We start from the raw sequence: 15,569 nt of genomic DNA on the forward strand, positions 1-15,569 counted from the left end.
GTCCACAAAAATGTCTCACTCTACTCTGTTGAGTTTCAGTGTACCAAGAAACAAACAATCCGGCTATTGGAGGTCTGGCACAAACCTTATTACAGCAAATTCCAGAGATTTATTCTCCATGCCAGCTTTTGCTCATCATCCACACACCACAATGAAGTTACCACAAAAACAAAAATTGCATTCATGAATGCCTCTGTATTTTACTTAAGTTACTCTATGTAATCACATAATTTCTTTCCTCATGAGTATACAGGATACTTTAATATCCAGGAAAATCCGTGACGCTGGACCACTTACATGCAAGTTAAGTGAACCTCCTTCACACGCATTTAGGGAGACATATGGTACCTGCTTGCCCAGAGCACACACGAGAGTGGTATGTTTTTAAAATGATTTCCTTTGCTCCAGGAATATGCCATACTGGATTATTGTTATGACCTTTTGTTGCCCTTACACTCTGTTTAGAACGTCACTCTTTCCAAACCAACTCCCTTCTCTAATCAAGCCAGCTTAATTAAGACCACTGGCTATAGGAGGCACAGAGTAGAAAAAGGTGGGGAGTGTTGTTGAAAACTGGATACAAAAATGAGCGGTCTGGCCTCTGCATGCGCTACCAGGAAAGTCATCCGGTTGCGTTTGTTTTGCCCTGCTTAAGTGTGGAACACTGATTGAACCAGGCCAAGGCTAGATTGGACTAGCTTCCCCCAGAGGATTTCCCGGGCCACACATGCTGGGAGTTGAGTTACACTCAGTTAGCCTCAGCCCAAATTGTCAGGAAACAGTAGGACTAGACATTTAAACCTTTTTTTTTTCTCTTAGGGACACATGGAAAGATTTGCAGTTTGATTTACTCTAGGCATGTGAGGCTATCCAGTGGAGTTGGTTTACCAAAATTACTCAATCATATCAACCAAAAAGTGTATCAAATTAAGCAAAGAATCATGTGGTTAGTTAAGCTTTTTGGGGTGAATTAAAGTCCTGTGTTTGTTGAGAAGCTCACAAGTGCTTAACATATGATAATTGGCAAAATTAGAAAGGAGAGATCTTACTTGTGTGGAGAGGAGCGGTTGAAGCATGTCTTGGTCACATCCGTCACATTGGGGTTACAGCAGTCACCGAGATCATAGAAGAAGTTCTCCCAGTTACATTCAGGGTCACATATGCCATTTCCCTGCTTGTGATCAGGGCAGCGGCTCCGATGCCCAGACATGCAGTCACCTGCGTCATACCCTGTCAGTGGATGGTTGCATTCTGGGTCACATGCATCATCGCCGACTTTGCTGATATCACAGTTAGCTAGAATCAATCGGTTACGCAGGGAGGAGTTGGTCACATTGTGAATGCTGAGCTCCCAGGTGATGTTGTAGGGGCTAAAGGCGTCGTTAAGCTGCTGGTGCTGCAGGTTGACCTGGTGGTCTGATACGGTTGGCCTTGTCCTCGCATCATCCCAAATGTTTATGACACGATACCGGACTTTCTTGGGCCGACGGAAGGTCCAAAGCTGGTTGTAGTTTTTAATGACCTCAACATTGTCGCAAACAGTTTGACCACAAGATGGGGGCTCCAGGCTTGTGTCCAATAGTCCTTCAGCATTTCCAATTCCCCCACCACCCTGAATCATTGGTCTTCCTCCTCCTCCTCCTCCTCCTCCTCCTCCTTGCTCAGGCTGAGGAAAGCTACCATCTTTTACAGTCAACCACTTCCGGCCTGGGTGCTCAAATGTTTCACGGATGACCAGCTGAGGTAGATCTTGGGGGTCTTCATGGCCCTGCATATCCCTGATAATATGCTTCTGCTGTCGGGCCTGCCTCCATAAACCCACCCTTTCCACTGCCCCCCTGTAATTATGATTGAGTGCATTTCCACCAATCATCAGCACTTTGCACTTTTTGGTCAAATGACTGAAGACATCACCAGATTGCTCCCGACTTACGCCGACTTGGGCCCCGTTGACGAAGAGCTTCATGTACACACCATCGTACGTTATTGCCACATGTACCCATTGGTTGGGTATGTAACGGGCATTGGAGTGGATGGAGGTCGCTTTGTGGGCACGGTCAGTTTTAAGGGAGAAGAAGAAGCGAGGGTCACGGTTCCCGTATTCACTGACCGCCTGGATGCCAAGCAGCCAGCCTCGGTCGCTGGACGCATAGAAGCATTTGTCGTATAGGCCTGGGGAGAGAATGGACAAAAGGTAATTAATATGAGCATTCCTTCATTACCGAGTTCTACTGGGGATGTGAACAAAACAGAACTTGAATGCATTAACTAAAAGTTTGTTTATCAGTCATCTGCAAACAATAAGGGAGATAGACGTCACTACATTTGTAGACTCTTTCAATATTTGTTCTCTTTTCAAGTAAATTTTGAGATTGCTTTTGAGAGTCACATAGTCGGCTAACTAACTACATTTCTGATAAGGTTTATTCCTAAAAGGAAACAGAAAATGTATGTAATATAAGAATAATAATATGGTATATTTTTTTTTTTATCTAACTTTATATCTAAGGGTGTGTTGTCCTGGAAATTGGGTTGAAGTGCATGTTTAGCTAAGGGGAGACCCCATGGAAATCTCTCTGCATAGGCTTTTTGTGAACACTGAGCACATTTAAAGTTGTTCGTGTAAATGTCCCATGCCAGTGGGGTAGCCAGAAAAGGCTAGTTTTCTGCTAAAGCCTTGTTTTTGTAGAGGCACCAAAACACCTTTTTCCTGTTTCACTTGGACTGCGTATGTCAGCTTCAGCATGGTAATGTGTTTTCACTTCTTAGGGGATCTCTGAATGCTAACTGTTTGTTTGCTTAGCGCTTGTCGAGGTACGTGTGTGCGGGCACACAAGTTCACATCTGTGCGTGTGTGTTTGCTAATGCATGTTCGTGTCTATGTGCACATATCCATGAGATCCAGTCGCAGCGCGCACAGATTCCAGAGCACCTTGAAAAGCCTAACAAGGTCCATTTCAGCATGTGGAAATCAGTGTATTCACAGGTGATAGAACTGGACGCCGTTCTTGACATTTCAAGAATTGCAAACATCAGGGAGGCAGTTCATGAGATTCCAGGTTATTCTATCACAGATACTCAATCTGTGACCAGCACACCCAGCCCATATCGGTATGAAGTGTCATTTACAGTCACTATCGGGATCACTGCTTCAGATTTCTCTAAAATCCTTCATGTGTCTCTGCTACCTTTACTTTGGCCTGAAAGCTGATTAGCACAGGGACGGTCACATATTTGCCTCAACGAACTTGTCCACTCAGACGCCTTTGTTCCCCAATCGATTGGGCTACCTGAGCGTGCTGTAAGTGGCTTGCTAATGGTGATTGCACAGACATCTTGCTAACTTTGACCTGTTTCTAATTAGATGCACACTGCAGTGTGCATTCATTAACTTGGTATTTCAATGGACTAATGTTCAAAGACTAAGGGTTGGGTTCAGCGTCAAGGTCAGTCCTTTGGTGGATGACGTTTTTAGGCTTTCCACTACACTGGAAGGAAAAAGCCTTCCATCTGTCAGCTAGTGCACTCAAGGCTAAAAGGTGTGCTAAAATGCTTGTCAGGCTCCTAGTGTAAACAGCTGTCATAATTCTGCCATGCTCAATTAATCTAACATGCTACACTTTTCCAGACCGAACGCTGCAACTGCTCAGGCTCACACAAACACACCTACACACACATATGCACATACTTATCCGGACATGCATATATACATTCTCATGAACAAATACACACACACCCATATACGCAGTCAAACTGAAGCACCGGGGGCGCACGTTAGCGTTCACACAGAAACACACACAAAGGGGCTTGCATGTGCGCGCTGTACGCTCGGGCACTGTCAGGTTCAAAAGCAACCTTCCTTGCGCTTGCCATTTATCTTCTCCCACAAAAACACGCTCGGGGAAAAAAAAAAAAGAAAAAGTAAAAAAAAAAAAAATACACACATACACACACAAAGAAAAATGTCACAAGGACTTGATAAAAAGCAGGGAGGAAGGGAACAATGAAGACTCCGTTTACTTTTGAACTGTTCTGGCTCTGAAAGGTCAAAGAAAGGCTCTTTTCATAGTCCTACTAAAGTGACCGCCAGCAATTTCTCTGAGTAGACAATGGAAAATTCCATGGATATTTTAAAAATAAACTCGGTGAACATAACATATATTAATTACAGAATTATCATCACACCACTTTAAAACACTTTACTTCAAAGATTTGACTAAGCTGTCAGGTTTCACTCGGGTTTTAATGAGTCATGCTTGTTTTAGTGAGTCATAAATGATCTGCCAATAGCAGCAGTTAAACGTGTTTTTGAATGTCAGGTGATATAAAGTATTATAAGTATTCATCCGCTGTTACAAAGTCACTGTAGTCAGGGAAATACTTCCCATTAAATATAAGGATATCCATCAGGATTTGATGTATTCAGCCAGCTTTTTCCAAACACTCAGAGCCTCGCCGTGATATAGCTTTAAACTAATAAGCTGTACTTGAAGTAATGACTGCTGAGGCTGACAGTTACACTCAGTCCTCGACCCCACTCCAGACTCCAGCCACTTCGCGGGTGATTACTTATGATTTCAAGATTACTCACCGTCCTTTTAGGATCGGTTATATTTGACCAAAGCGAAACAAGATGACGACACAGGTTTTTGAGTGCCCCACGAAATGAGCCTCCAACAGGCAAAACTCTGTGCGTTTCTGTCTGTCATCAGTCTAGGTGAAAGTGTCGGCATATACTGTATCTGTTATCGGGGCAATTATCTGCCCACGTCTGCATATGATTGTCCGCAGCAGGTCATGGAAGAGAGCCTCCACTCCTCTCGCGATTTGTTTTCCTCTTCCTTTGATGCGGGACAACCCAACGTGACCCAGATACACGTTCTCATAGGGCCCGACAAAGTTTGCATAACATTTGGACACAGAACTTGATGTTCTGATTGTGCAGTGGCGAGCTTGGATGGGCGGGTGGGTACGCATACGTGTGTGTGTGTGTGAGTGGAAATGCTATTAAACCTGAACACATGTCAGTGTGAAACTCAGGGGTCTTTAGGTTCAATTCGAAAGGCACTAATACAGTTCACACTTTGTAATAGTTTAACCAGTAAAAATAACAGACAGTGTCCAAGTGTGCCTTACAATTCCAAGGAAAAGTCATACTAAAATTTGGTCACTGGACAAGTAAAGTTTATTATATTTCCAAAATATTACTCTTAAATATCATATTGAATTCATCTGGGGATGCTGGTTTCCTTTCATCTGTTTTTCCTAAATGAAGATATTTTGGCCAGCGTCCCAGTCGGAATAATGTTACATGTGCGTGTCCAGGAGGCAACTCAAAACCAGACACACGAACATGTCACAAAAATTTGTCAAGGATGCAACAGTAAGACTCTAGCACAGACAAAAGCAGCACGAGACAACAAATGACACACACACAAAAAGAGAGGGGGGGAGGTGAAATCTGGAAGAAACAAAGGATAAATAAAGAAAGGAAGAGATAAAGAGTGGTCAAAAACAACACAGTGAAAAAAACACTGGGATCAAAACAAGGGGATGGAGCAGTTTTAGCAGAGACGCTGGGATTTCTGAGGCCTGAATTGGATTTAAAAAGATTAGGCCCGATTGAATTTGTTTGATCGTCGCATTTGTTGTCCTTAGGTCTCCCTCTTCGCCGCGGCGGCGGGAGCAAATCTTCAAAAAATCAACACACACGATTATTAATGAACGGCGAGGATGTTTAGTGGGCAGGAGCCAGTACGAGGTGGGGGCAGGGCACCACAACAAAAACACCTGTGTGAAATTATGTGATCCCGTACCACATCTGGGACAACTGTAGTGTGCATATTCTGTCAGGACAGCGTCCAAGAGGTGTTTATTAAACTCTGCAGCCAATGTGGAGGGAGGTTGTCGTCTGTGTTATTGTTGTACTGGGCTGCATTATACTGTACAGATGTTGCTGTTATCCTGTCCATCCTTTGTAAAAATCTAGGAGTCACTCAGGTCATTTCCACCCCCTCTCCAATGGTTTGAGACTCTTACAAGGGATTGGCTTTGCAGATCATGTCCCTGCCAACTGGCTTGCACTACCTAAAAGTCCGCTGTATCCCCATGCACGCTGATTATGAATGTATGCGAAGGGGAGGGGCTGTTTTAAGAGAGTGGCGCGCACAGCAAATAACGGAGGAAGTGAATGTGCCGATATCGTACAGTAAAGCCTCCAAATGTGCAGAATGGCATACAGGAGGCTTGGGGAGGACTGAGTTCAATTCAGTTCAGTTCAGTTCAAAGGCAGCCATCTGCACAAGTACTGTAGCAGGCGATGAGTTGTGTATGCAACGCTCCCTATCGGCTAGGGAAAGAAGCAGAAGATACGATCCAATAGTGTAATGCACAAAAGCGCTATTGGTCAAAACAAACGGAGCCGTTTTAACGCCTCTCTGGTGCTCCTTTACGCGTGGCTGCAGAGCGGACAGGACCGAAAAGCAGCGCGCGCAGACGACAAAGTGTCGCGCGTTCCTCTGGCTGCAGGGCTACGCCGAAAAGGCTGGCAGTCCAACTCTGCTCTCAGTCGGCGGACGGAGACGCATCATCACTATCTGATCGTGCCTTAAATTAGAAACTCGCCGACGACGGTGATTGAGCGCACGTGTGTCTGCGTTTTGGAGACGCTGCGCATGACACAATGGAAGCGCATCGCCGGTGCACAAACACACACACGCCCGCGCGCGCCCACACACACACACAAGTATATTTTCGCGCAAGAGGGGAAACCCTGGATATCTCAGTCCCGTCTCGTAACTCCGGTAGCCAATCCAAAGGTGTCGGTTTGAAGGGAGGAGGGGGTGCACTCGAGCTTGCGGCTTGAGCTGCGAGCTTTGAGCGCCTCCACATACGCCGAACGTCTCCCACTTTGTGCCTGACGTGACGTGCTCGCTCACAAAGTTTTGGCCATTACATCATAGCTTTAAAATAGCCAAGTCGGCTCAGAGAAATTACATTTTTACGCACAGTGACATCAGCCACCGGTCAAATGATGCAGTAGTCTATATCGGCTGCCCGTATTCTTCACTTAGATGTTATTATCACAAGTCGCACGAATCGCGTTTAAAGTGGAAACACAGTCCGGGAATAGATTCGCGTGGCAAAATGACACTGCAGCGACGATCTCCCCGTAAAGTGGCAAACTTAAATGTGGTCAAAATCTCCAGTGACCCTATGGTTGCACTACCTAAAATACCCGCCGTACTTTTCGGAGCATTACATCATTGTCTAGTCTGATAGATGAACTCATTTTCAACTCACTGAAACTGCATGTTGCTTTATTTCAAACACTGCGATGACACTGGGACAAATCACTAAACGTTTGCATGTTCGTCTATGTCGCCAGTTTGGAGTTAGGTTAATAAAAAAAGGAGTTGTGTTGACAATAGGATGGAAGATGTGTAGACTACCTGCAATCACTGTGGGCGATCGCTGACCTCCCTCCGGTTTGATCCACATCTCCAGAGTGAAATTGCCTCTGGGTATCTCCACGCCGGGCTTCAGTCGTAGCTGATCTCCCCTGCCGGTAAAATACACAGCTTTCCCCCGGTCAAGAGAGTTTTCCTCCGCCCGCGAGGAGCGCCGGCGCTGGCGGAGCACCCGTCGCTCCAAGCCGGGCAAAGACCGTTTGCCCCGGGGCAGACGTGTGGCACAAGCCCCAGGGATGGTGGCTTTCGCCTCCCTAATGCGCACCAACTCCCTCTTGGATCTCCCCTTTCTCCGGACTGTCCCGCACTCTGATCCAAAACACAAGATGAGAATCACCAGGCAAGACACCCAGGGTGATGTCCAAAGTTTCATTTTTCGGGAAAAGAAATGGCACAAAAAATAAAATATTTAAAAAATAAGAGGAAAAAATAAAAAACAATAATAATAAAAAAAATAACAAAAATAAAAGAAACAACTACGAGAAAAAAAAAATATGTCCACAATGTTCTTCTCTTTGGGATCCTCTCGAGTTTTTCCTTCTCTCTTTTTACAGCGGTAGAATGTCAAACCGTAGAAACTGTCTAAATAAACCCATAAAGCTATGCTGTTTTTCCCTCTTTATAATGCTAAGCCACGACCCCCTCTCTTAAGCAAAACTACTCTGGAGACATTCAGGGGACACAGGAATATTTGATTCATGTATGTGTTCCACGGTGCCTTTTCAATGGGTCCCATTTAGCCAAAGGGATGACTAATAAGTAATCAATCAAGAGGGGGGTCCGGCCGATGCCCCCCTCATCCCCTTTGGACGGTAGGAGTTACTCGCAGAAATCCACAGTTGTCCGCCAAGCTCTTGTCACACCTTTTTGGTGTTTCCTTATCCTACCCGTAAAACAGCATAAGAAATGGCACATAGCCTATTAAATCCCAAAGAAAAGTGACAGCAAACCGACCTCTCATATTTATTACAGGAAAACAAGAGGTGAACTGTGAGCAAAAATCAAATCCAAAACTTCTCCCCCTTTCCCCGTGTGCCTGCCTGCACAAAAGTTGAAATGCTCTATAATATCTGGCAAGGCGAAGGAGAGACAGAGGGACAGAGAGCTGCAGAAGTAACCATCGCGGTCCTCAATGATTGCCTGAAGCTGATACACTTGGAGGAGTCGGAGCTCGCCGTCCGCTTTTAGAGGCTGTTAAAGTCTTTTAAAGAACAAGTCATGTTTCAAATGTTCCGGGGCTGTGTGGGTTGTTTTTTTTTTTTTTTTTTTTTCATAGTGGGAAGTCACACAGGTAGGCAACTCACTGACGGCAATTCTCTCAGTGGCACAGAGTGATAGGATGGTGTTTACGGACTTTGGAAGGCGTATATGTATCCCTCTAGCGGTTACAATTCAAACAATCCAACACTTCCACGAGTCCACAGTTACAGGACCGGTCTGAAGTCGTGAAAGAATCATTTGAGCCCGTGTCTTCTGGGAAACAAACAACAACAACAACAAAAAAAGCCCTCTTGAAGGATGATTATATTTTTCTTTTAAAGTCATATATTGTCACACTGGTGCAGATTTCTCCTTAGAGTAAATGCTGTTTAAACTATGGAATAGAATATAGAGAGTAAGAAGGATTGATGAAATCATTAGAATTCTTATATCACAATAGCAGCACAAATAAAATATTTATAACTGATAAAGATTAAAAAAAAAAAAAAGCTTTTCATGATCTTTTTATTTATTTGTTTCATTGTTGATAAGATAAGATAATGTAAAAATAGTATTTGGCTACTCACTCACTTCCTTCCTTTTAACTCCAGCAAGAGGATGATGTATTTCACAAAGGTAACAAAGTCAGAGCCATGCTTCCCATTAAGGTAATTTTGGAATAAATAAGCAGTAGATCAAACTAGCAGTGGACAAAAACAGTGACAAAGTCGGAGCAGCCCTTGTCCCATATTTACTTAACTTAACTTGATGGATCGTGTGTCCATTCTTCATCTGCCTTAAAAGCCCCCAGCTGAACGTTCTCAACCACAAAATGCCAAGTCTACACGTTCATTAAAATCTCAGTTGATCCCAAATTAATTTACCACACTCTGGCTTTTGCAAAAAAAAAAAGAAAAAAAGAAAGTAAGAAAGAAGAAAGAAAAAGGGGGGGATGTGAGAAGAAGAAGGAAAAAAAAGTGTAAGTTTCAGGTTGACTCACACGCACTGGTGTTTACCGAGCGTCGCTTTTGATGGATGCGAATTTCAAAACAGCACACTCGACTAAGATTTGTAAGCCTTTGAGGCCGGTGACAAAGCCTTTGTGAGTCTTAGCTGCTGAGTGAAATGAAAACAGCCCTTTACGTTTAATGGCTTTCCATAGAGACAGTCAGCTGGAATGCCAGCGTCTCCTCTCTGTTCTCCTCCGGTTGTTTGTTGCAAATGTGTGTTCAGACAGCCCCCCAAAAACCTGCCACCTACCATAAAGAGAGGAGGGAACAAACATTAAATATTTGCTTTCTTTCAATGGCTGCGACTTGGGTGCAATATCTTTGTGCCGAGCATGGGGGTGCGATGGCCGGGGGGGGGGGAGCCGCATGTGCTAGAGGTGGTGGTTCTCAGCAGCAATGGACTTGAGGGGGGGGGGGGGGGGGGGGGGGGGGGGGGGGGGGGGGGGGGGGGGGGGGGGGGGGGGGGGGGGGGGGGGGGGGGGGGGGGGGGGGGGGGGGGGGGGGGGGGGGGGGGGGGGGGGGGGGGGGGGGGGGGAGGGGGGGAGGTGACATATTGAAAGGTGTTTGACCTTGAAAGTTGCTCCAAGTCGAGCTTCACATGGACCAAGGATTGAAATCTTTTCAAAGGAGGCAGCGGGGAACTTTGTGTCCAAGCCTTCGTGGGACATATTGTTAACAGACGCTGTCCTTCCTTTCAGATTGTGTGGCAACTTTTCCTCCCCTCTGAGAGCTTTTGCCGGGGACCTTGTCTCGAAGGCTCCTCATTCCCGTGAGATTGCTCGTGTTTGGTGCACAGTTTGTGTCGAAATCCACGCTGACCTATAGCATATATAGTTGTTGTTTTTGTCTGTCAGCAAAATATGCAAAATGTACTGCATGCAGTATCAGAAGTTAAGAGGGAAAGAAAATGGGAATGCAAACTTAGTGAGGTGCCAAAGTGTCCTGACAGAAGGTGAAAGACTTCTCCGGTACCGTAATTACATTCTGCACCTGAGATCAGTCTGTCACCCTCGCGCTGTCTGTAAAGGAACATGAGTGCTGAAGGTAGAAAAGATGGCCTAATGTCTTACAGTCAGCATCCTTCCAGGTTGGTACACTATGTACAGACTGAGTGGATCTGAGGGGGGAGGGAGAGGGGGAGGGTGGGAGGGGGGGTTGAATAACCTTTATGTGTGAAACATCCTCACATAAAGGTCACTCACTAGTCCTCTGTTATGCAAGGAGATTGAGCTGAATAGTCCTGGTACACTCTTGCACCCACCGTCCGAGCCCACGGGGGAACGGCCAATCGCCGTGCGCAGAAGTTCAAACCACGTGCTTCCACCGGCCTCCGCCATTTGTCGCCCGAGCGGGTGTCATGGCATATATCTCCTTTTTCCAAACGGGCTGATTCCCAGTTACACCTGGATTTGTTTGTCCAGGAAGGCGACACATCCCGTCTTAACCCAATGACCTGCGACGGTTGTGTCACAGGGGGCCCCCAGTGCCCTTCTGCAAATCCCCACTGGAAATCTGAGTCGGGACGTGGCGGCGGGGACACCACCGTGCTGCTGTTAGAAATGCGACATGTTCAAGATTGTTCAGACGTGAATAGATAGGAGCGTACCTATGTTCCCCAGGTCCTATGTTCCCCGGGTCCCTAACCCTAGGGGGATGTGCCCTAACCCTAACCCTAGGTTAGCCACCTAATCCCACCTAACCCTAGGTTAGGGACCTGGGCAACATAGGATGTTGTCCTATGTTCCCCGGTCACATACAAAGCGGGGAACATAGGACCCGGGGAACAAAGGGATGATCCCAAATAGACTGGGCAAAAACAAAGCTCTGATGTTGTAAGAGAAAAACAATGCATGGGTGACAGAGTTGGCGAGTGCTCGCTTCTCACTAGCAACTCTTAAGTAAGTGGTTCTCTAATGTCCATGCCTATCCTAAGATGTAAAATAAAAGCTACACATGAACCCACCCTTACTATATTAACAGTTGGCATAAAGAGCCGCAACTTGTACGTGACACTGTTTGGAAAATCTGCATTTAATATCCGAATCCGTTGCACTTTTGCCACTCTCTTTTGACCCAAAGAGATTACATCTGTGCAGTCCAAAGCAACAGCTTGGCGAGATGGGTAAAACATGGAGCCTGTGCCGCACACACGACGCCCCGTAGGGCGATATTGGGGAGGAGAATCTGCAAGTCAGATGGCCTTCGAAACGTTGTTTTCCCTCCATTGTGATCGCCAAGTGATCTCAAATGTTAGCTCCTCAGGCCTCTCACAGGGATGCGGTCTTTTCTTCTGTTTAGAGAAAATTGGTCGCGGTGCTGGACAATAATCCCGCTACGTCATCTGAGTGACTGCAGAGAAGTGCGAGTCACAAAGGGATGGGGGGGAGAAAAAAAAAAGGAGAAAACATTGTCCCATAATCCATTAATGCATCCAGCTTAATCTGTGACTGTGTGTGGCCGTTTAATGCAAACCTCAATGCTCTTGGCTCATATGGTTTCTTTTTTTTTAACTTCGTTTCGTGGTGATGATATCCAACAACGTTATCGCATACAAGAAGAACTCAGATTGCAGTAAATATGGAGGAACAGCTGAGAGTAAAGGACAATGGGATTCCATGACAGTACCCTGGAACCTTAGAAGGTGGTGGCTCTTTTGAAAAATAATACCGTTACAGAATACCCATTAAAGCCCTTAAGAGTATAATCCCACCTACAAACACACAGCAGCCGAATTTTCTGAGATTCCATGAAAACTGGCACACACGCAATTTCTGGTTAAAAAGAAAAAAAAAAAAAAAGCACTTCCCCCGTATGAGATGGGTTAACTGAGATGGAGGTGTTGTTTGTTACTTTTCAGCAGAATATTGCAAAGATTACAGAAAATGTATATGCTCGCATAAATCAGCTTTAATCTCCCGTAATGCTTATGACAGCTGTCATTTACATGCGCTTAGCATCGAAGGGCAGCCAGTTCAGCCAGACAGTGACACACTATACGTGGAGATGGCCGCCGAGTTATGGTTTGATAAAACCGAGCATTGGCAGGGTGAAATGCTATTCATAGAGGGGAGTGGTCAGATTACTGTCTTGAGCAACGCGCACAATCAATACATTGTTTTGTTGATGGAAATGTTTGTTGTTTAGTTTTTACTCCATGGGAACGGTTTTATTAGTTTACACGTATTCATCAAATTCAATTGCCGTTAGTTAGAGAGTTGATGACCGGAGGAAAAAATTAACTCGGGCACATGTTTATGTCTCATATCTGTAATTTATTCATTTCTCCTAAGTGCGTTTGTATCACCGCGCCATGAAACACAACAGTTTTTCCTCCATACGTCATCCCTAACCTTCCAGTCTCCCACTTTATCTTCCCTTATCCAAGTGCAACATCATTTATTAGTCATAGCTTCCAGTCATAGAGCAACAGAAAGTAAGAGGAGGACAGGATGTTGCATCTCTGCCGGTAGTTTGTCTTACCACAGAGACTCTTGTCTTTCTGTTCTCATGTCTCACTGCTACTGTCCACTTATCTGAACCTTTAGATTCCCAGACTACAACGGTGTTAGCTAGTCTCTTTGTTGGGAAAAATGTCACAATTGAAGTAAACCCCAGCCCAGGGGTCTTCAACATTTTTCAGGCCAAGGATCCCAAACTGACGGAGAGATTATGTGGAGACTCCCTACCTACCTACTATATGTGTTCTATATTAAACTTGGCCTAGTGCTATTAATAAATATACATCATTATTATCATTGTGCATGTTGAAGACATATGCCCTAGCCCGAAATGAACTCTAACTAATCCGTCATGAACCGAAACCAAACTTACATAGTGCCAACTTGTTACCACCCTTTCTCAGAATTGCTGCATGCTTCTTCACTGACCGACTATACAACAGCCCAAGTAGACAGGTATGGTACATTAGCTCATGTTTACAAGGCAGACTAAGGTCACGGATTTGGCTCAAAATCGACTTCACGTCCACCCCGTTTATAAATTGTTGCGTAAATGTTGGTGGCCCACGCAACCCTGTCAAAAGCAAACCGTTGTTTGTTCAAATTTCTGCTCTTTCTTCATTGTATCTTATCAATCGGACGGGAGAGAAGTCACACTTTTCCCACCACCATCTGGTCAGCTGCGTGGTTGAATGGGAAGATACATTTGCAGAGGCACTTCACTTGGCTTCAGTTGGTCAGCAAGGGACGCTCTCAGTGACCACACTGCCGGGCCTCTCGCGGCAATGCGGTCTTTTTTCTGGAAGGACAATTTGAGTTTGAGTTCAGTATTAGTATTCCTGTAAAGCTGATCAGACGGCCAGAGCTGTACATGTTGTTGTGGTAACATGAAGTAGGTTGGAACATTTAGGGAGTTAAAGGCGGCAGAGAGTTTGTCTTTTGTCCACATTTGAAAAAGCTTCTACTTCAGATGTTTATTGAAACTCCAGTGGAAGCTTTGGATGATTTAACATCGAGTTGTCACTTTTCAGGACAATGCTTTTTGGCACTCTTGAGAATCGATCGCTTTTTTAAAAAAAAAGTAGAATGATTTACAGTGTGAAGCGCTTCACAATGACTCCTGAAATAAAAAATAAATGAATACTTCTTGTGTTGGATATTTAAGGAAACGCAGAATCCCACTGAGCATCACTTTATAGGGTACATGCTGTATGTAAATGTTCATGAGCAGTGTGTTCCTCATCATCTTCACATCCTGGATTTGAGCTGCTGTTGAGTGCTGTGTGGTAAACAATAACCCATTATGGGTCCCCTACGGCAACCGAGGCTTGCCCTCGGTTTAACTCTACTGTTTGCGGGGAAGAATAATACTGTATGTGCAGGGGTGCAGAGTACGGCACAGTCAGCACACCACCGCTTACCACCACTACTGCCCCTCCGTCTAGACTTTCGAGCACGTCCATATGGAGATGGTTAAAAAGCTCATTAGCCTGCCTACTTGAAATACAGTTGCAGTGACGCTTGTCCATAAAAACACAAAGTAGACTGGTTTCTGCAGTGGTATTAACCAGGTTGAGGCATCAAGCCCCCAGAACTGACAACAATTTGGCGCGGGCCCCCACTTCACCAAATGATGGTTGAAACTGAACGCTTTCCAAGAAAGGAATAAAGAAGCTAAATGATTTCTTAGAAGATTTCTGTAACCATTTGCTCGGGGTGCCCTGATCCATCTGGGTGAGGAAGACTAGGAAAATGTCTGGTAAGGTGAATGGGATATGGCCCATTGGAAGAAAAAGGGCTGGGTCTTATTAAAAACATTTAGGGCGGCTCGCTATGAGGCAAGGAAAGATTCGAAGAGGAGAGAGCACAGAGTAAATCCGCAATAAACACCCATTCCCCGTTTCTCACCGCTGAATTCGCAGTGTTAGATTTACACCCTGAACTCACTGAACTGAAACTCAAATTGTCCTTCCATTCCAAGAAATAGTCTGTAAAGTGTTTGGGCATTTAGAGAGTCACATATTAAAGCCCATTACAGAGTGTCCATTGAACACCTACAGCCCATTAGAGGCTGCAATGACCTGAATTAAGCTAATGAAGAAAATGTTGGCCAAGTTATTTTCCATGAAATGTGCAAGAAATCGAGTTTGTGAAAGACAAACAATTCCCAGCCCCAGTCTTAGTCAAATATTTCTCATCTCTATGCAAAAACTTGCCTTTTAAAACCACTACAATGACAATTAGTATATTAAGAGCCTGCAGTAAATTATCAATTTCACTTCCCCTCAGCTAAACGTGGGTTTTTGTTTTACTTATGTTGCACCCATTTTTGTTTTCTTTCATTCAAGCAGGTAATTGATTTCTGTTGTGGGGGGGAGAAAAGAAAAAGTTCTGATGAACCCACTGAACCTGTCCACCACTGGCCAACAGAC

General features: G+C 44.9%; 1 protein-coding gene across 2 annotated transcripts in view; it reads right to left on the reverse strand.

Moving 5' to 3' along the window:
• pappaa (pregnancy-associated plasma protein A, pappalysin 1a) overlaps positions 1–9,114 on the reverse strand; it is an 85,425-nt gene extending 76,311 nt beyond the window's left edge. The window contains exons 1-2 of one of the 2 annotated variants that reach the window (XM_047570158.1): positions 7,452–9,114; positions 1,050–2,172 (exon numbers count right to left, since the gene is read on the reverse strand). In XM_047570158.1, the coding sequence (XP_047426114.1) occupies positions 1,050–2,172; positions 7,452–7,842 (1,514 nt within the window). In that variant the 5' untranslated portion in view covers positions 7,843–9,114. The remainder of the gene's footprint in view (positions 1–1,049; positions 2,173–7,451) is intronic. The other variant, XM_047570159.1, reaches the window with a different exon arrangement.
• Between the last annotated feature and the right edge of the window lie 6,455 nt (positions 9,115–15,569).

Source organism: Mugil cephalus, chromosome 19 (assembly GCF_022458985.1).
Source record: "Mugil cephalus isolate CIBA_MC_2020 chromosome 19, CIBA_Mcephalus_1.1, whole genome shotgun sequence".
In the NCBI taxonomy this organism is placed as follows: Eukaryota; Metazoa; Chordata; class Actinopteri; order Mugiliformes; family Mugilidae; genus Mugil; species Mugil cephalus.